The 18,829-nt window shown below is 59.1% G+C and overlaps 4 protein-coding genes across 4 annotated transcripts; 2 read left to right on the top strand and 2 right to left on the bottom strand.

Moving 5' to 3' along the window:
- Positions 1-300: 300 nt before the first annotated feature.
- Positions 301-7,958, top strand: EsH8_X_000339 (uncharacterized protein; the record flags this gene model as incomplete). The annotated part of the gene is made up of 7 exons (XM_083274427.1): positions 301-804; positions 862-1,122; positions 1,188-4,225; positions 4,315-4,556; positions 4,616-4,953; positions 5,032-5,376; positions 5,460-7,958. The coding sequence occupies 7 exons, from the start codon at positions 301-303 to the stop codon at positions 7,956-7,958; spliced, it is 7,227 nt and encodes a 2,408-aa protein (XP_083119819.1).
- Positions 7,959-8,516: 558 nt separating this feature from the next.
- On the bottom strand, positions 8,517-10,054 carry EsH8_X_000340 (Homogentisate 1,2-dioxygenase; the record flags this gene model as incomplete). The annotated part of the gene is made up of 2 exons (XM_083274428.1): positions 8,517-9,843; positions 9,987-10,054. 2 exons carry the CDS (start codon positions 10,052-10,054, stop codon positions 8,517-8,519), a joined length of 1,395 nt encoding a protein of 464 aa, XP_083119820.1.
- A 1,411-nt stretch (positions 10,055-11,465) lies between these two features.
- On the bottom strand, positions 11,466-12,252 carry EsH8_X_000341 (uncharacterized protein; the record flags this gene model as incomplete). The annotated part of the gene is made up of 4 exons (XM_083274429.1): positions 11,466-11,624; positions 11,685-11,868; positions 11,985-12,036; positions 12,126-12,252. The coding sequence occupies 4 exons, from the start codon at positions 12,250-12,252 to the stop codon at positions 11,466-11,468; spliced, it is 522 nt and encodes a 173-aa protein (XP_083119821.1).
- A 3,949-nt stretch (positions 12,253-16,201) lies between these two features.
- EsH8_X_000342 (uncharacterized protein) lies at positions 16,202-18,774 on the top strand (the record flags this gene model as incomplete). Its single annotated transcript, XM_083274430.1, has 7 exons — positions 16,202-16,376; positions 16,462-16,625; positions 16,682-17,065; positions 17,145-17,867; positions 17,943-18,103; positions 18,160-18,360; positions 18,414-18,774. 7 exons carry the CDS (start codon positions 16,202-16,204, stop codon positions 18,772-18,774), a joined length of 2,169 nt encoding a protein of 722 aa, XP_083119822.1.
- Positions 18,775-18,829: the final 55 nt, after the last annotated feature.

Below are 18,829 nucleotides of genomic sequence, written 5' to 3' on the forward strand. Positions count from 1 at the left end.
ACGTACCTTGCTTTTGGAAGTCCTGCCTAGCTCTCGTTCTGCTTGTGTGTATTTTGTGGGAAAGGAACATCTCTACTATCGCTCAACCATCTTTCCCATCTTTTTGTCTCTCGTTCAGACCCCAAACTGGCATCACTCGCTTCCGCCGGTTCATGAATGCTGTTACATCTTGTTGTTGTTTATTGCCATTTATCTGATAGTATTGTTTATTTGGCGTCATCTGCTTGAAATCAGCCAGCGCCTACCCACCCTCGCTTCGAGGACGCACTCGGGCGTCCTCCATTAGGCCTACCGTCCAACATGTGGTTCGGAGAACTGAAAGCGCTTCTGCTGCTGGGCATCTTGTCCCGTAATGTTAATGGCCTCAAGTACGACGAGCAATATGTCGCCTACAACCTCAACCAAAATAAGGATGCGACAGATCCCATATTATACGATGGAAACTGGACCGACCACAAGCACTTCCCGTCGCCCACGAACTGGCGGTTCCCGTTCTACACCATTATGCTCGACAGATTCGTGAATGGTGACCCGGAAAACGACAACGCCAACGGAACCGTACTCGAGCAGGATATCACAGGCACGCAGCTGCGATGGGGTGGTGACATCGCCGGTCTCGTCGACACGCTGGATTACCTGCAAGGAATGGGCATCAAGGGAATCTACTTCGGAGGATCGATGCTTATCAACGCGCCTTGGAACTACGACTCTTACTCGCCCTTGGATCACACTCTGCTGGACATGCACTTTGGTAACATCACAGAATGGAGAGCGGCCATCCAGGAGATTCACGATCGTGGCATGGTGAGTGCGATTTTGGCTGGACGTGGGGAGAACATGCGCGGCTGACTTGCTTCCCAGTACATCGTCTTCGACAACACCATGGCGACCTTGGGCGACTTGATCGGTTACAAGGACTACCTGAACACCTCGGCGCCGTTCGAGCCTCATGAGATGGAGGTCATTTACAAGACTGAGCGCCAGTACCTCGACTGGACCTTCCCGACCAAGTACAACGAAACATGCGAGCACTTCCCTCGTCTCTACCTCGAAGAAGGCAAGGAAGTCGGACAGGAGATCTACGACATGTTCGGAGGCTGCTACGACGGTGACTTCGACCAGGTATGTTCTCATCCGGCATGGCCAAGGCTCGGATTCGGGGCTTGTTGCTAACCAGCGATGCGCAGTTTGGTGACACTGAGGCTTTCGGCGTTTACCCCGATTACCGACGTCAGTTGACAAAGTTCGCTTCCGTCCAAGACAGACTGAGAGAATGGGTGCCCGCCGTGAACCAGAAGCTGGCTCACTTCTCCTGCATGATGATTCAGATGTTGGATATTGACGGCTTCCGTTTCGACAAGGCGCTCCAGGTTACGGTTGACGCCCAGGGCGACTTCTCCAAGAAGATGCGTGAGTGCGCCCGCGACGTCGGCAAGGACAACTTCTTCCTGCCGGGCGAAATCACGGGTGGTAACACCATGGGTTCCATCTACATCGGTCGCGGACGACTCCCCGAGCAGTGGTTTACCGACATCAACGAGGCCTACAACCTCACGACGGAGAAGGCCAAGAGCATGGACACCCTGATCCGCGACGAGGGCCACCAGGCTCTGGATTCGGCCGCCTTCCACTACTCCTTCTATCGTTTCCTGGTCATCTTCCTGGGTATGGACGGTACGGGTGTGGCAGGATTCGACGTGCCCAGCAACTTTGTCGAGGCGTGGAACGAGGTTCTGAGGTCCAACGACATGATCAACGCCAACACGGGCGTTGTCGACCCCCGCCACATGTTCGGCGCCATGAACCAGGACACCTTCCGCTGGCCTGCGATCGAGGTCGGCCACGAGCGAAGCTTGATGGGCCTGTTCATTACCACCCTCCACTTGCCCGGCATTCCCATGCTCACGTGGGGAGAGGAGCAGGCCTTCTACGTCCTCGACAACACCGCCCAGAACTACATGTTCGGTCGTCAACCGCTGGCCTCCGCCCCCGCCTGGCAACAGCACGGTTGCTACACCATGCCGGCGACCCTGTACTTCCAGATGCCCCTGTTGAAGGCGCGCGAGGGATGCCGTGACGACACCGTCTCCTGGGACCACCGCGACCCCAGCCACCCCATCAGGAACGTCCTCAAGCACATGTACCACCTTCGCGAGGAGTACCCCGTCCTCAAGGACGGCATGTGGCTGGTGCAGATGTCCAACAAGACTGAAGATCTGTTCTACCCCGGTAACTCCGGAATGGCCACCACGACTGGTATTTTCAGTGTCCTCCGCTACCAGCTCGGCGTCCAGGACCTCGGCGACAGCCCGGTCCCCGTCTGGCTGGTGTACCACAACAGGAACGTCACCCACACCTACACGTTCGACTGCACCGACGAGGACGACGCGATCATCTCCCCCTTCACGTCGGGAACCACCGTCAAGAACCTGTTCTTCCCCCACCAGGAGACCAAGCTCGAGGCCTCGCCCAAGAAGATCCCGTACGCCGAAAACACGGGCTTCAACGGCTGCTTCAAGAACATCACCCTGGCCCCCTTCGAGTTCCGCGCCTACGTCCCCAAGGCCGACTTCAAGAACCCCCCCATCGCCGTCACCAAGTTCAGCCCCGGCCACGACTCCCGCATCGAGTCCAGCGAGCCCTCCAACACGGTCCCCATCGAGTTCCAGTACTCGGTCAAGATGGACTGCGACAGCTTCGCGAATGCCGTCAGCTTCAAGTCCCACACCGACGACAACAGCGTCCCCACCATCGATACGGACTCGGTCAACTGCACAGACATCTCTGAGAAGGTTTCCGACTGGGCGGGCACCCTGGCCTCTTCCTGGTCGTGGAAGGCCAACATCATCAACGTCAAGCACGGCGTCCACCAGATCATCGTCACCAACGCGACAACGAGCGACAAGAACTCGACCACCGGCGTCACCGACAGGTTCCTCTTGCGCCTCGGCGCTCAGAACAACGCCATCGTCTTCCCGCACACGGCCAACTACTCGACCTCCCTGTTGAGCGAGGACGACGACGGCACCATCAGGATCAAGCACACCTCCGCCGGAGCCAGCAAGTTCCGCTACTCGACCAACTTCGAGTCGTCGTGGAGCGACTGGACCGACTACGAGACCGAGACCAAGGTTGTGAAGCAGTCGTGGAACGGCACCAAGGACCAGGAGTGGAAGGGCGAGCACGTCGTCGTCCAGTACTACAGCAAGCTCCTCGGCAGCAGCGCGTACAAGGTCCACGCCGACATCGACTACGACACTCCGCGCCGCATCCCCCACATGTTCGCCGTCGGCAAGTTCAACCAGTTCGGCTACGACAGCGGTCTGACAAAGTCCCTGAAGCACACCAGCGCGTCGCAGTGGGAGTGGCACTACATGGACGAGTGGCCGAACTACTTCAAGTTCAGCATCTGGGGCATGAACCCCGACAAGATGCCCGATCAGTCCTTCGTCTACGGTGACGTCGACGGCGACAACGTCGTCGAGCGCCTGCCCCCCTCGTCTCTGTTCGAGAACGCCGTCAACATCACGTCCGCCCCCGCCGCGCCGTACCTGGCCTACCGCGTCATCCTCAACGACGCCACCTTCCAGTACCAGCTGGTGCCCCAGGGTAATATGTGGATCCAGTTCGTGCTCTGGCTCCTGCTCTTCATCGTCCCCGTCCTCGGCGGCCTCGCCGCCGTGCAGGCCTTCAAGCGCTCCTTCTACAAGGTCAAGTTCAACGAGCACGGCGTGACCGAGACGTCCAAGTTCGGCATGATGATCCAGAAGACCCGCAACGCGTTCATGGGCGCCGCCGGCGCCATGCCGTTGAAGATGCGGAGCTCGACCGACCTCGTCTCAGCCGCCGCCGCCGCCACCGCCGGCAACAAGCGCCGCCGCGTGCTGATCGCGACCATGGAGTACAACATCGACGACTGGAACGTCAAGATCAAGATTGGTGGACTCGGTGTCATGGCCCAGCTGATGGGCAAGGCGCTCAAGCACCAGGACCTCGTCTGGGTCGTGCCCTGCGTCGGCGACGTTGAGTACCCCGAGGACACTCCCGCGCCGAGCATGTACGTCAAGATCATGGACCAGATGTACGAGATCAAGGTGCAGTACCACGTCGTGGACAACATCACCTACGTGCTGCTCGACGCGCCCGTTTTCAGGAAGCAGACCAAGTCCGAGCCGTACCCCCCGCGTATGGACGACTTGGAGAGTGCCATCTACTACTCTGCCTGGTAAGTCCTTTTTTTGTCATTCAACATCTGATGAGCCCCGTTTGTATATATGAATGGCTCGTTTTGCTAACCGCCAAAAACACCAACAGGAACCAATGTATTGCCGAGACTGTCAACCGTTTCCCCATCGACTTGTACCACATCAACGATTACCACGGCTCGATCGCGCCGCTGTACCTGCTCCCCAAGACCATCCCCGTCGCCCTGTCTCTCCACAACGCCGAGTTCCAGGGTCTCTGGCCGATGCGTACCCCCGAGGAGAGCAAGGAAGTGTGCAAGGCCTACAACCTGGACATTGAAATCGTCAAGAGATACGTCCAGTACGGTTCAGGTAAGTTGACCAACCCACCTTCTCGGTGAAACCCGTTTTGTTTTCTGACGACGAGACAGTCTTCAACCTTCTCCATGCCGCCGCTAGTTACCTTCGCGTCCACCAGAACGGCTTCGGCGCCGTCGGTGTCTCCCGCAAGTACGGTGATCGTTCGTTCGCCCGTTACCCCATTTTCTGGGGCCTGTCCAAGGTCGGCCAGCTGCCCAACCCGGATCCCACCGATACTGCCGACTGGGACAAGGACGACTTTATGAAGCAGAAGAAGGTCGAGGTCGACCCCGCTTACGAGGCCGGCCGTGGCGAGCTGAGAAGACAAGCCCAGGAGTGGGCTGGCCTCAACCAGGACCCCGACGCCGAGCTGTTCGTCTTCGTCGGACGTTGGTCTCTGCAGAAGGGTGTACGTGGAAACCTCCTTCTCCCCTCCCCATTTACTTCTTGAGTGCAATGACAGAAGCTAATTCGCAAAAAAATACAGGTCGATCTTATCGCTGATATCTTCCCCTGGGTCCTCGACAACTACCCCAAGGCCCAGCTCATCACCATCGGACCCATGATTGATTTGTACGGCCGCTTCGCCGCGCTCAAGCTCAGCAAGCTCATGGAGCTCTACCCCGGACGCGTCTTCAGCAAGCCCGAATTCACCGCCCTCCCCCCTTACATCTTTAGCGGTGCCGAGTTCGCCCTGATCCCCTCGAGAGACGAGCCCTTCGGCTTGGTCGCCGTCGAGTTCGGCAGAAAGGGTGCTCTGGGTGTCGGTGCCCGCGTCGGTGGTCTCGGACAAATGCCTGGCTGGTGGTACACGGTCGAATCGACCAAGGCCGTAAGTAAACCCCGCTCATCCCCCTCTAGATACATATATATACCCGATCTAGCAAGCAACAAGTGACTGACATTCTCGCGCAGGCCCATCTTACGAAGCAGTTCAAGAACGCCATCAAGTCGGCCTTGGAGACGGACACGGCCACCAGGGCCGAGATGCGCGCGTGGTCCGCCAAGCAGCGCTTCCCCGTCGCCGAGTGGCTCCAGAAGCTCGAGAAGCTGCAGGGCGGCGTCATCAAGGCGCACGCAAAGTACGGCAAGAAGGGCGCCAAGAAGAACAACGTGCTTATCAAGCACAGCCGCGCAAACTCCATCGCCGAGCCGCTCCGCGGCGAGGTCGAGCTCGTCGACCGGTCGCCCGCGTGGATGAGGCAGGTCTCGGACTACGACGACGACGCCACGACGCTCCACACGGGGCGCAACACCCCGGCCGGCATGAACACGCCCATGATGTACTCGAGCCGCCCCGGGTCGCCCTCCATGTCGCCCAGCCCCATGTACGTCGACTCGCCCTACAGCTCGCGCGCCGCGTCGCCAGGGCCGTTCGGAGGCCGCGACCACCACAGCCGCCACCTCTCCGGGAACGACATGGCGCACAGCCGCAACTTCTCGCTTCCGGGACACGGGGGCCAGCACCAGCACCAGCAGGGCGACGCCGCCCTGCACAGCCGCAACGTGTCGGGCTTCTCCATGGCCGACACGCTGCCGCTCCCGCCGCCCGTGGCCGGCCTGGGCATGCAGCAGGACAACTCGTCGCGCGCCTCCATGCTCAGCGTCGAGGACGTCGTCGGCGACAGGCACGACTACAAGCTGCAGCAGGTCGACCCCTTCTTCACCGACTCCAAGGGCGAGTTCTACCAGGGCTTCGAGGAGAAGCTCAAGAGCCTCAACGCCGGCAACTCCATCTCGGACCTGTGCATCGAGGACTACCTCATCAAGAGTGAGAAGGAGTGGTTCGACATGTACCTGGACGCCAGGCTGGGCCGCTCGGCCTCGCCGTCGTCGGCGCGCGGCGCCTCGCGCTCGCGGCCGTCGTCGCCCAACAACGCCTCGCGCATGAGCCTGGGCTTCCTCAAGAACAAGTCGGCGTCCAAGCTGAGCCTGCCCCTCGAGCGCGGCCGCGGCCGGCCCTCGGGCTTGGTCAACAGCATGGTCGCCTCGGACAGCAACAACATGAACGCCTACGACTACAACAACGCGTCGCCGCCCGACTCGCCCGGGTCGTACAACGCGCAGTTCGACCTCCCCGACGACTACGTGCCGCCGACGGGCATCAAGAAGTACCTCCAGTACCGCGTGGGCGACTGGCCCGTATACGCCATGCTCCTCGCCCTCAACCAGATCATCGCCACCAACTCGTACCAGGTGACGCTGCTCACGGGCGAGGTCGGCCAGACGGCGTCCAAGCTCTACATCGTCGCCACCATCTACCTCGTGTCTTCGGTCGTGTGGTACGTCATGTCGCGCACCATGCCCCTCCTCTACCCGCTCTCGGTCCCCTACATCGTCTACGGCATCGCCTTCCTGATCCTCGGCTTCTCGCCCTTTGGCGGCTCCGACACCACAAAGGTCTGGCTCCAGAACGTCGCCACGGGCCTGTACGCCTTCGCGTCGTCGTCGGGCTCCCTCGCCTTCGCCTTCAACTTCGGCACCGACGGCGGCTCCACCGTCCCCAAGTGGATCCAGCGCCTGGCCATCATCCAGGGCCTCACGCAGCTCTACACGCTCGGCCTCTGGGCCTGGGGCAGCATCGTGTCCGAGGCCGAGGCCAACAGCCTCGAGAAGCCCACGCTCGCCGGCTCCCCCTACCTCCTCGCCGTGTGCGCGCCCGTCGCCCTGCTCCTCTGGGGCGTCGGCGCCGTCCTCTACCTCGGCCTGCCGGACTTCTACCGCGAGTCGCCCGGCCCCATCCCCCAGCTCTGGAAGACGCTCATCAAGCGCAAGACCATCGCCTGGTACCTCATGGCCGTCTGCATCCAGAACTACTTCCTCAGCACGCTCTTCGGCCGCAACTGGTTCTTCCTCTTCTCGTCCCAGCACGTGCCCGTCTGGAGCATGGTCATCCTCGCCCTCTTCTTCTTCATCGTCGTCTGGGCCCTCGTCCTCTGGGGGCTGGCCAAGGCCAGCGAGAGCCACCCGTGGCTGTTCCCCATGTTCGCCGTCGGCCTCGGCGCCCCGCGCTGGGCCCAGATCTGGTGGGGCACCTCGCGCATCGGCGTCTGGATGCCGTGGGCCGGCGGCGCCGTCGCCGGCGCCGTCCTCAGCCGCATCCTCTGGCTGTGGCTCGGCGTCCTCGACGGCCTCCAGGGCGCCGGCATCGGCATGATCCTCATGCTGACCCTGACCCGCGTCCACGTCGCCGCCGCCTGCGTCGCCGCCCAGGTCCTGGGCTCCATCTTCACCATGCTCGCCCGCGCCACCGCGCCCAACAACGTCGGCCCGGGGACCGTCTTCCCCGACATCAGCGAGGGCCTCGGCGCCGCCTTCGCCCACGGCTGGTTCTGGGTTGTGCTGCTGCTCAACCTGTTCATCTGCTTCGGTTACTTCAAGTTCTTCAGAAAGGAGCAAGTTAGCAAGCCTTAAAGGCTACGAAATGGGAATTGTCTTTTTTCATCTTTTTTTGTTTCTTTTGCTCCGGGGATTAGACAAGGGATATAGAATCTTCCATTTTTTTGTTCATCTTTTTATACATCTTTTGTGTGTGTATATGTGGGTAGATATGAAACCTCCAATAACGATCATGCTACTATAGATAATGAGTAATCTCTTTGACCTGTTCAACATACATTGCCTGCCGCTCGAGATGTGATTCGCACCGGTGACCTGATGATCTAAACTCTAACCCACGTGATACGAATCATTGGCGGGTCTTCTGGGACTGCTTTAAACTTCATTTAACATTTGTAGATATGTTTATATATGTAAATCCCGAGCTGGGGGCGGGAAGGGCACATGGCCGCCGTATCATATACTCGATCCAAAAGCTATTGACCTGTAAAACCCCGATTCCATCCTGGGGAACAAGCGCTTGTCCTCATCATCCATCCTGCCGAGCCTTACAACCCTCGAGCAGGGTTCTGTTTTGATCCGTCCCTCCTTTTTTTCTTCATTTTATTTTCCTCTTTTCTTTTCTTTCCTTCTCTACTTCAGCAGGTGCCCCTCGGAGGCGGGGCCGCCCGGGTTCTTCCAGTGCACCGGCACGCCGCCCCAGCTCTCCTCGTTGTAGCCCTCCTGGACCTTCTGGCAGGTCCGCAGCCCCCACTCGGTGACGCCGACCATGGCGCAGCTCTCGAACATGAAGGCGCAGCTGCCGGCGCCGACCTTGGCGGGCCGCAGCTCGGCGTTGCGGGCGCCCTCGCCGCTCTCGGCGTCCGGGCCGTGGCCGCTCATGGTGTTGTGCAGGCTGGCGCCGCCGGGCACGAAGCCGCCGGAGCCGCCGCGCTTGGCGTCGTAGCCGCCGGTGATGAGGCCCATGAACTCGGACATGGTGTTGCGGTGGTAGTAGGGCGGGCGGAAGGTGTCCTCGGCGACGAGCCAGCGCGGCGGGAAGATGACGAAGTCGGCGATGGCGGTGCCCGGGACGCCGCTCGGCGCCGAGAGCACGGTGAAGATGGACGGGTCCGGGTGGTCGTACGAGATGGTGCCGATGGTGTTGAAGCGGCCGAGGTCGTACTTGTAGGGGTAGTAGTTGCCGTGCCACGCGACCACGTCGAAGGGCGTGTGGGCCTGCGTCGTGCGGAAGAAGTCGTTGTTGAACTTGACCGTGACGGCGTAGCGGCCGGGGCCCTCGTGGGCCGTGGCGCCAAAGTCCTCGCTGAAGCAGGCGACGGGCGCCTGGAAGTCGCGCGCGTTGGCGAGGCCGTTGGTGCCGATGGGCCCCAGCTCGGGCAGCACGAAGTGGCCCTGGTAGAGCTCGAGCGCGTAGCCCCGGGCCGGGCCCGCGGGCAGGTGGACCTGGTACTTGATGCCGCGGGGGATGACGGCGACCTCGAGCGGGCGGACGAGGAGCCAGCCGAGCTCGGTGCGGATGTCGAGCACGCCCTCCTGCGGCACGATGAGCAGGTCGCCGTCGGCCGAGTAGAAGGCCGAGTTCTCGTCCATGCTCCTGCCGGCCGCGTACACGTACATGCCGATGCCCTGCTTCAGCGTCGGGTCGCCGGCGCCGGCGACGAGCCGCATGCCGGCCACAAAGTCCCAGTGCTTGGCCTCGTCATGGTCGAACGGGTCCCACCGCAGCTGGTTGGGGATGTACTGCAGCTTGGACGGCTCGGCCTTGGGCTCCGGCGCCGCCGTCGGGGCGTACGGCGGGTGGGCGCACGACGGCAGGATGCGGTAGAGCCACGCCTGTTTGCTCTCGTGGCGGGGCGCCGTGAAGGAGGTGCCGGAGAGCTTCTCGGCGTAGAGGCCGTGGGGCGCCTTTTGCGGGGAGTTTTGGCCGATGGGGAGCGCGTTGGGGACCGCCTCGGATCTGGGGTAAGTGGAGCGCGCGTCAGCATGGCGGAACTATTTTGGCCGCGTCGAACCGCAATCAATTGGGGGGCAGCGGAAGCCCGGGGAGAGCATTGGGGGAGGGGAGGGGAACACGGTAAAGTAAGAAATGGTTGCACGAACTCGAGATGGGAGTCGAAGCCGACTTGGTAGCGGTACTTCTCCTTGAAGTCGAACGTTGTGACGGGCATTGTGACGGCTATTACGGTGGGAGGAGAGTGAGTCTTTGCCAAAGCTTCTTCAGCTTACTTTGATGACCGGGGAGGGGAGGGGGATGGTGAGTTGGGACAGGCAACACTCAATGGACAACGAACACAAAAAAAAAGGGACAGGCGGGCGCTCTATATCCCCTCCCCCTCGGATCTGTCTGGATGACGTTGGGCGTGATGCATCGCTCCCCTTCAGAGCCGAAAGGTCGCCCTGTCCGGCAAGGTATTCCGCGGTCGTGGTAAAGTCGTCGAGAAGCGGCGTCTGCCGACGTTAGCCGGGTCCGGTATCTGTAGGCCTTCCAATTCCGATTCCGAAGGATGGGACGCGCTCGGCACACACACACACGCTTCGCTCAGACCATGTCACTCACTCTAGGTGGAAAATCGGCGGTATCCGTCAGGTTCCGGTTGAAAAGGCGTGGTACTGCCAACTAGGGGTCGTCGTCATTTTGGGGGTGCACCAAATAAAGCTGTGATTTCGGACGAATGCCTGGTTCCCCGTGCCATGACCAGACGCCATTTGCCTTTGGAGCTTGGGAGAGGTTCCCCAAGAGTTTGCTTGGTCGAGCTCAGCTGTCTGGGTTTCGAAACACGGTACGCCGGCAACATATTGCACTATCATTGAGCTATGAGTTTTCATCAACAATGTGTTAGCACGATATCGGATTACCCCGCCATTTGCGTCGGAAAGGGGAGAGAGAGGGGTTCCTGGAGCGGAGATGCGCCGGCCACATTTCACTCCCGTCTCTTGCGGGGGAGCTACAAATGGAGCCGGGCCACTTCCAGATGCTCGATGTCGTCGTCGAAGAATAACATTCGGCGGCCCCCGTACCAGTGGGCGTCGTAGAATCAACCCATAGATGACATGCACGCATGCTCACCCGCCTAGGCACGAAGACCCTAGTCCCGCGCCGCGGGGGGGAAGGGAGTGAGTGGGTCACGATCAAATGCAGGAAAGCCGCACAAGGTGACTGGCCTCGTCCGCATATCCACCCAATGTTCGAACGACATGTCTTCATCCGCAGGACGGCCATATGTAAAACGGGACAACAAACACGCATCATCAATTGAACGGAACTGGAGTCACATGGAATTTCCAAAATGTCAAAACATGGCTTCAGCTGACGAGTCAACGTATCAATTCGTGCCCGGGTGCCGGAGCTGCTACCGCCAACAGCACCCCGCCGAACCATCGTCGACGTCCATGTTTTTCCTTAGCTTTACACCTCGAAGCGTCAAGCTCCAGAGTAGAGATCCGAACCGGGAGAACCCATCCGACGATATCTATCGCAATATCCCATTGCGCCAAGTCGCCATACGGGCCAGAGCGAAGCAAGCAGACTATCATATCAGGAAGTATTGGACGAGATACGGGAGTAGCGGGCGAGAGAGTTTACTCCTCCTCGACCTTCTTGTTCTTCTTCTTCTTGCCGCCGCCGCCGAAGCCTCCTGTTGCGGGTTGCTTCTGGAGGTGGACAATCAACCGCGTCCAGGACTCCTCCTTGTCCCACTCGAAGCCTGCCAGATACGGGTTGTCGAGCTCATCATCCGCCTGGGAATCAATTGTCAGTTGAGGGTCTCGCCACGGTGGAGCGGGCGGGCTGGTACTAACTCTTTTCTTATATGCCTTGTGGATGGCATCCATTGCGTCCTTGATTGTTACGCCCTTGAGGCTCCGTGCTGTTACCTCCATGCCGAGAGGGAAGTGCAGGTCAATCTTCTTGACTGGCGGCTTTGTCAGGTGCAGCTTGAGGTAGTCCTTCTCCTCTATTGTCAGGGGCGACGTGTTGATCTTCCTGTGCGGGGTCAGCCGTCGGCTCGACGAAACGACGACGAGGAGCCACGTGGGGGCTCGATCGCCCATGCGTGTGGCATGAAGCTTGTGGTAGGGAGGGACAAGCATTGGACTCACCATCCTGTCTTTTGTGTTTCCGGTGCAAGCTCAAGCTCGATGCCTTGCTCCTCTGTTTTGCACAACACGCAACGTTAGCAGTGTCCCCCCGGGGCATCCGACCAGGTAGGCGGGAAGTGCGGGGTCGTGAGGGTGACGTACCAAGGTCATTGATGTTCATTACGCCCGCGGCGGCGGCAGAACTTTGCCTGCGAGTCTTGTGCTCCTTGGGCGGTGACGTGGAGAGACCGTCGACGGCAGAGTCTACCTTGGTGAGTGGTTCCGTCATGATGGCGATTGTTGTGTGGTGTTTTGTGATCTAGATGATCGGAGTGTTTGTCTGTGGCAGGTTGCAAGTCAGGTCAGCCTTCAAAGCTCTCTCGTGTGTGTGTGTGTGTGTGTGTGTAAGTGTGTATTGTGTGTCTCTCGACCTCCGATCCAGGATCGAAGCTCTCGTGCTGATCAATGGGCAGGAGGCGGGGTAGGTTAGCTACCTTTGATGAACAGGTGATGATTGCTTTGTGTGATGATGGATGGTTGGAGGAGAAGGCGGGAAGGGGAGGGGATTAAGAAGGGAAGAGGATGAGGGGGGCGGGAGGAGGTGGATGGAGGTCGATCAGGTCGGGGCGCCTGACCTGGATTGCTGCTGGCCTGAGGTAAGGCAAGGTAAGGCAAGGCAAGGAGACGGAGATTGGGGGGGGGGGGGGGGAGGAGATTGGGAGTAGAGGTGAGGAGAGGAGACAGGAGACGGATGTCTCTTGCAGGGCGGCAGCAACGTACCTCATGTCCCTATCCGCAGATGCAGAGGCGGCGAGGTACCCAGAGCTGCTAACACGGCCCCGGTCGGATCGGATGGATGAAAGCGCCAGGTGAAGCGACCCGAGCAGAGAAGCTCCCTGCATCGGCCGTCGCCTGGGCAGCTCAGGATGCGATGCATTACGGTTTCGTCAGACCGGGCGGGGTAACTGCCCATCAATGGCGTCGCCAGACGATCGCGTGACATTGGAGCTCATGAGTTGCGTGCAAAGGCACGGCGAGGCACGGGCGGCACAGGTGACGGGTGGCCCGGGCAGGGTTGCTGGGTGCTGGGGTCTACGGTGGCAGTGGGAACGACCAGGACGACGGCCAAGCACGTAAGATAGGTACCTGGGATACCTACGCTACTCGAGGAACGCCACAACCCACAGGAGCTTTGCTTGTTTGCTGCATTTTGCCTGGTCTGGTCCTGCTGGTCCTGCTGGAGCCCCTGCTGGGGTGATGCCGATCGATGAGCACTGTGTGTGTGAGAGAGAGTGAGAGAGAGTCTTGGGCTGCTACACTACATAGCTCCCATATGCATTCTACTCACTACATATCTGTACCATACCGGTAGTATTCTGCGCTACCCAGCAGTGAGTTGGCTGATTGTCCGAAACAGGCATGGCGCAACCAGGGACGGCGGTGCACGCACTCGAGGGAGAGGGAGAGGAAGAGGAGGGGTGGAGGGGAGGGGAGGGGAGGGGAGGATCCAGGGTAGGGTGGCACCTGGCAGTGACAGAAGCGACAGCAGAAGCAGCATCCAGCATCCAGCATGCATCGGCACCAGCACCAGCCCAGCCCAGCACCAGTGCTTGGTTGCTTGGGTCGGCTTTAGTGCGGTCTCCGAGTCTGGGGTAAAGAATCCGGGGAAGAGCAAAAATAGAGGGCGACGCTGCAGCTGACTGACGCTCCCGAGACCGGTCGGACCCACTCCCATGACGCCCGGCCGCCCATTGAGCGAGCTGCCCGCCCTCGAAGACCAGAAAAAGAGAAAACCCTCGACCGTGAAGAGAAAACGCATCTCGAGATCATCTTGGTCCGGTGCTTCGGTCCTCGCTTCAGCTGGGAGGTGGTTTTTCGCGCAGCCTCTCGATCTTTCAGGGGACGACGGGCACTCTCCCTCAAGGGGGTTCTGCGTGCAGCGTGATGCCCCCGTCCCTCCCGCGAATGACACTGGAGCGAGCCCGTTTTGCGTGGTGGGGATCGCCGTCCAGTGGAACCACACAACAGCCCATCCCTCACCTGATTCATCCTCGTCGCCCGTCCCGGCCTTCCGAGGGTGAGACAGCAGCAATTCAGATCATGGTTTACATGCGTGGTATCGTTTTGCCGAGTGAGCCCACGGTTTATCGCCTGCGTTGACTCACTGCACTAACGGAGCACCACCAGCAGTGAGGTGATCTGCTCGTCCACGTGAACCTTCGTCAATGGAAGCCAAACGCCAGGGAGCGCTGGTTGGGCATGCTTGCACTCGTCCGCCAAACTCTACAACATCACGTAGTCGAATCAAATCCAGATCGGCTGAGCTGAGCTGCATCCCTTGCCTTGGAAACGATCGAGTGAGCTCACACCACCCCCCCTCTGCTCCTCTCCCTCCATGATCCGACCCCAATATAAGCCACGCGGATCCCTACACATCGACCCTCTCCCAGCAATCCATCACACAACTTTTTTGTTTCCCTCTCCTCGTCTCTCTCTCCTGCACCGAGAGAGAGCGAGAGAGCGAAAGAGAGTCCGCACGATGTCTGCACTGTTGCTGCTTCCTCTGTCGGCTTCGCCCATCGACGGTTGAGCCATCGCCGGTCTTTGAGCCGCTCTGCTTACCAGCACCCCCTGCGAGCCCATCCGCCGCATGCTTCACGTGTCCGATGTTGACGAAGTCGTTGCGTTTTGCGCGAACCGTCGACTGCAGCTAGGCGAAGCAACATGTCGCCACGGTCCCACATTCCCACGCCAGCCTACCTTACCTAGTGTCTCGTCTCGTCTCCCACGTCCTTGCCTATCGGCATTCCACGTCCCCGCTCTCTCGCTTCCCCGATGTGAACAAAAAAAACAGACCCCACGCCCCCGACGCCATTGCCGTTCGAACATGGCCGGTTCCCGACATGGGTCACGGCCGCACGCACGCAACGCAACGCAAGTCAACGCAACGCATTTCCCGAGCTGCACGCCCCGTCGTCTTTCCAACCTGCCGCTGTTACTAGTTTCCTTCGACGTGACATATTCTTTGCCTGTGATGCGCCATTCGAGGAACAGAGTGAGAAAACATGAGAAAACCCTTCGTCCGTGTGTGATCTGGAAAGGTGAGTGTGGGAGACTGATGCCCTTCCGCTAATGGCCCAGTTGGACAATCAACGTCCCCAATGATCGCTCGAGCTACGACGTACGGATTGCCCGGCTCTGGCACCACCTTCTTCATTTCCATTCGTCGGTTCCGGTTCCCCGATCAGTGCAACTCACCCTTTCGGTCGTTCCCCGCATCCTCAAGGTTCAGACAATTAGTTTCTGACGGACTGGCCAACACAGCCTGAATCGTTTGCAAGGTGACACACAACCCTCACACCCTCCCTCCGTGACCAAAAGGTTTGCTAACACGCCAAGCGGCAGGGCTAAGCAAGAATTGCGCACTGGCGTTGGCACCGGCCTTCGGCCGCTTCAGACCTCGAATCCAGACGGCAGTACAACCCCACGCACCCTTTTCCATCGACAGCACGGAACGACTCGTCAACCTACCAGCACACAACGAGCTACGGCGGGCAGAGAAGATACGACACGGGGCTTTCGCTGCTCCCTCTCTCTTTCAACGGAAGTCGACTACGCTTGTGGAACAGGGCAAACGGACGGAGAGAGAGGACATGTGAAGTCGGGGGGAGGGCATGATGCTTCGAGGGCTGGGGCTTGGAATGAAGCGCAAGGGTTCACGCCGAAGACATGGCACGGAGAGGGACGATCACCTCGTGTACACTCACTGTACCTTACGGTGTGATGGAGAGCGGGGTCGTGGTTGCCGCACTGGGGAGCTCGGGGCCAGGTGCTGCAGCTTCCCGTCCCGTACAAGACCAAGACCAGGCACATAGTGGTCTGTGCTCTCGCTTGAGACGCTACACGCTATCCTATCTTATCAATGACCACGCTATACCCATATTTCTGTCTTAGTCATCGCCCTCTTGTCGTCATTGCCCCGCCGGGACCCTGTCACCCTGCGTGCCTGCGCTCAGCTCCACGGAGTGAGTGCTTGAGTGCATCTCTACCCACCAAATATCCCCCCCGCTACTTTGAGTTCAACCTTGAATCCGAACAACGACGCTTCGCCCAATCATTATTTCCCTTGACTGCCACCACGGACGCAACCGCCAATTGCGCCCGCATTCTGACCCTGGAGCTCCTTCTCGCTCGTGGCTGCCATCTCAACCCTGCCGCCCCAACCGGAGCTCGTAGCCATGTCCTTCGTCACCGTGGCCGCGGCGACGTTGCCTAGCGTCCCGTTGGACTTCAAGGGCAACCGTGACAGGATCTTGGAGTCCATCCGCATCGCCAAAGCCCAAGGGGCAACCCTCAGGACCGGCCCGGAGTTGGAGATCCCTGGGTATGGCTGCCTCGACCATCACCTGGAAGGTACTTACACGGGATGCGATGCTTGGCGGGAAACTCGTCCCGGCCTCTTGTAAGGGACGAGGTTGAGCTGACTGACACCCCCTAGGCGACACTTTCCTCCATAGCTGGGAGGTGCTCACCGAGATCATCAGCGACCCTGTCTGCAAGGATATGCTGATAGACCTTGGTATGGGCTGTCGCCATCGCAACGTCCGGTACAACTGTCGCGTCCTGTGCACCTACAAGTACATCTATCTCATCAGACCAAAGGTAGATCGATGCTCCGCGCCATCTTCAACTCGGGAGTTGCCGCTGACTTCCCGTAGCAAAGCCTTGCCAATGACGGCCTCTACCGCGAAGCACGGCACTTCTCAGCATGGACGAAGCTCCGAGAGGTCGAGACCTACTATCTGGAGGCTGTTGCAGCTCAGGTCACTGGCCAGAAAACGGTCCCCATCGGCGACTTGATCTTGAGCACTCTCGACACTGCCGTGAGTTGCGAGACGTGCGAAGAGATGTTCTCGCCCCTGAACCCCTCGACTTTCCTTGGCCTCAATGGCGCCGAGATCATCCTCAACAGCAGCGCCAGCCATGCCGAGCTGCGAAAGCTCAAGACCCGCCTCGATCTCATCTCAAACTCGACCCGCAAACTGGGCGGCATCTATGTGTACGCCAATGCGACCGGTGTCGACGGTGAGGCACGCATGTTGGTAAGTTGTGGGGCTCGTTGCCTGTCAAGGATGAGCTATCCATCAGCGTAGATCAGCTCGGCAGCTAACACCAGCCCAGTTCGATGGTTCAAGCATGGTCCTTGCAAATGGAAAGGTTCTTGCACAGTCTTCTCAATTTTCATTGAAACCTGTCGAGGTCATCACTGCGACCGTTTCCGTTGAAGAGGTCCGAAGCTATCGCTCGAGCATCTCCCGAAACTTCCAGGCTGCGGCCCAACCCGACTTCCCCAGGGTTGACTGCGACCTGCGGCTGACCCGGCCTGCCGATGAGATATACCTGTCGGATCACCTCCGCATCGCGAATGAGATTCAGCTCAAGATTCTTGATCCCATGGAAGAGATCGCCCTGGCTCAGGCAGTCTTCCTGTGGCAATATCTCTGTCGCACCAACTCTCCTGGCTACTTCCTTGCCCTGAGCGGAGGGCTGGATTCTTCGACAGTTGCGTTGTTTGTCTACAGCATGGCCAAGCTTGTAATCCAGTCCATCGAGTCTGGCGAGATGTCAACACTGGACGATCTTAGACGCGTCACGGGCGATAAGACATTCATGCCTGAGACTCCTCGAGAGATCGTTTCTCGCTTGCTCCACACCTGCTATATGGGCACAGTCAACTCAGGAGACGACACTAGGTCAAGAGCCCGCCGCCTCGCTGAGCAGCTCGGTGCTTACCACTCCGATATATCCATTGACGAGGCAGTGCTAGCTCACGAGGCTATTATCCAGAAGACGCTCAACTTCACACCCAGGTATGGGGTTGAAGGTGGTAGTCCAGCCGAGAATGTAAGTGACTGCTATCTTAGCGACCCAAGAGATGTCATGTACTCATCTGGCTTCGTGCTGACATGACCAATGTAGCTTGCGCGTCAAAATATCCAAGCGAGAAATCGTTTGGTCGTTCAGTACGAACTAGCCCAGCTATCAACCACTGCAAGACAGCTTCCGCGAGCGGGAGCGGCACTGTTGGTCCTTGGCAGTGGAAATGTTGACGAGAACCTGCGGGGATATTACACAAAATAGTGAGTCATTTAACAAGCTAGTCCAGGGAACTTACGAGTTACTAATTATCATCCAGTGATGCATCATCTGCAGACATTGCCCCGCTCGGAAGCATCTCCAAGACGGATGCCAAGAACTTCCAAGGCTGGGCGAGGGATAACTGGGACCTGTCCATCATGTCCGAGTTTCTTGAGGCAACACCGTCAGCGGAGCTCCTTCCTCTCTCTGCCGGAGTACAGGATGACGAGGCAGATACCGAGATGGGCCTGACGTACAGGTAAGAATTATTGATCTCGAACTATCCAGTCCTTGAGTTGACCGGTTTTCTAGCGAATTGTCCGAGTTTGGCATCCTGAGAAAGGTGCACAAACTTGGTCCGTGGTCAACGTACCTTCAACTACTAGGTGACTGGAAGGAGAGGCCTGGATACGGTCCAAGTCAAATTGCGGAGCGAGTGAAGAGGTTCTTCCGCTTCTACTCGATGAATCGTCACAAGGCGGTCATTCTCACGCCGTCACCGCATCTTTCCGCCTACAACCCCGACGACAACCGACACGATCTGCGGCCGTTCTTGTACGTTGTCAACTGGCCATGGCAGTTTTCCAAGATTGATGCGCATGTGGAGGAGCTGGAAAAGAAGATTGCCGACAGATCCAGGCCAGCAGACATTCAGACCAGCGCGCTCGATTAGAAAACGAGACGCGAGAGACTGGATGACGCCTATAGGCGAATGGCAGGATGAGCTA

The sequence above is a fragment of the Colletotrichum jinshuiense genome, chromosome 10, assembly GCF_051148585.1.
Source record: "Colletotrichum jinshuiense chromosome 10, complete sequence".
In the NCBI taxonomy this organism is placed as follows: domain Eukaryota; kingdom Fungi; phylum Ascomycota; class Sordariomycetes; order Glomerellales; family Glomerellaceae; genus Colletotrichum; species Colletotrichum jinshuiense.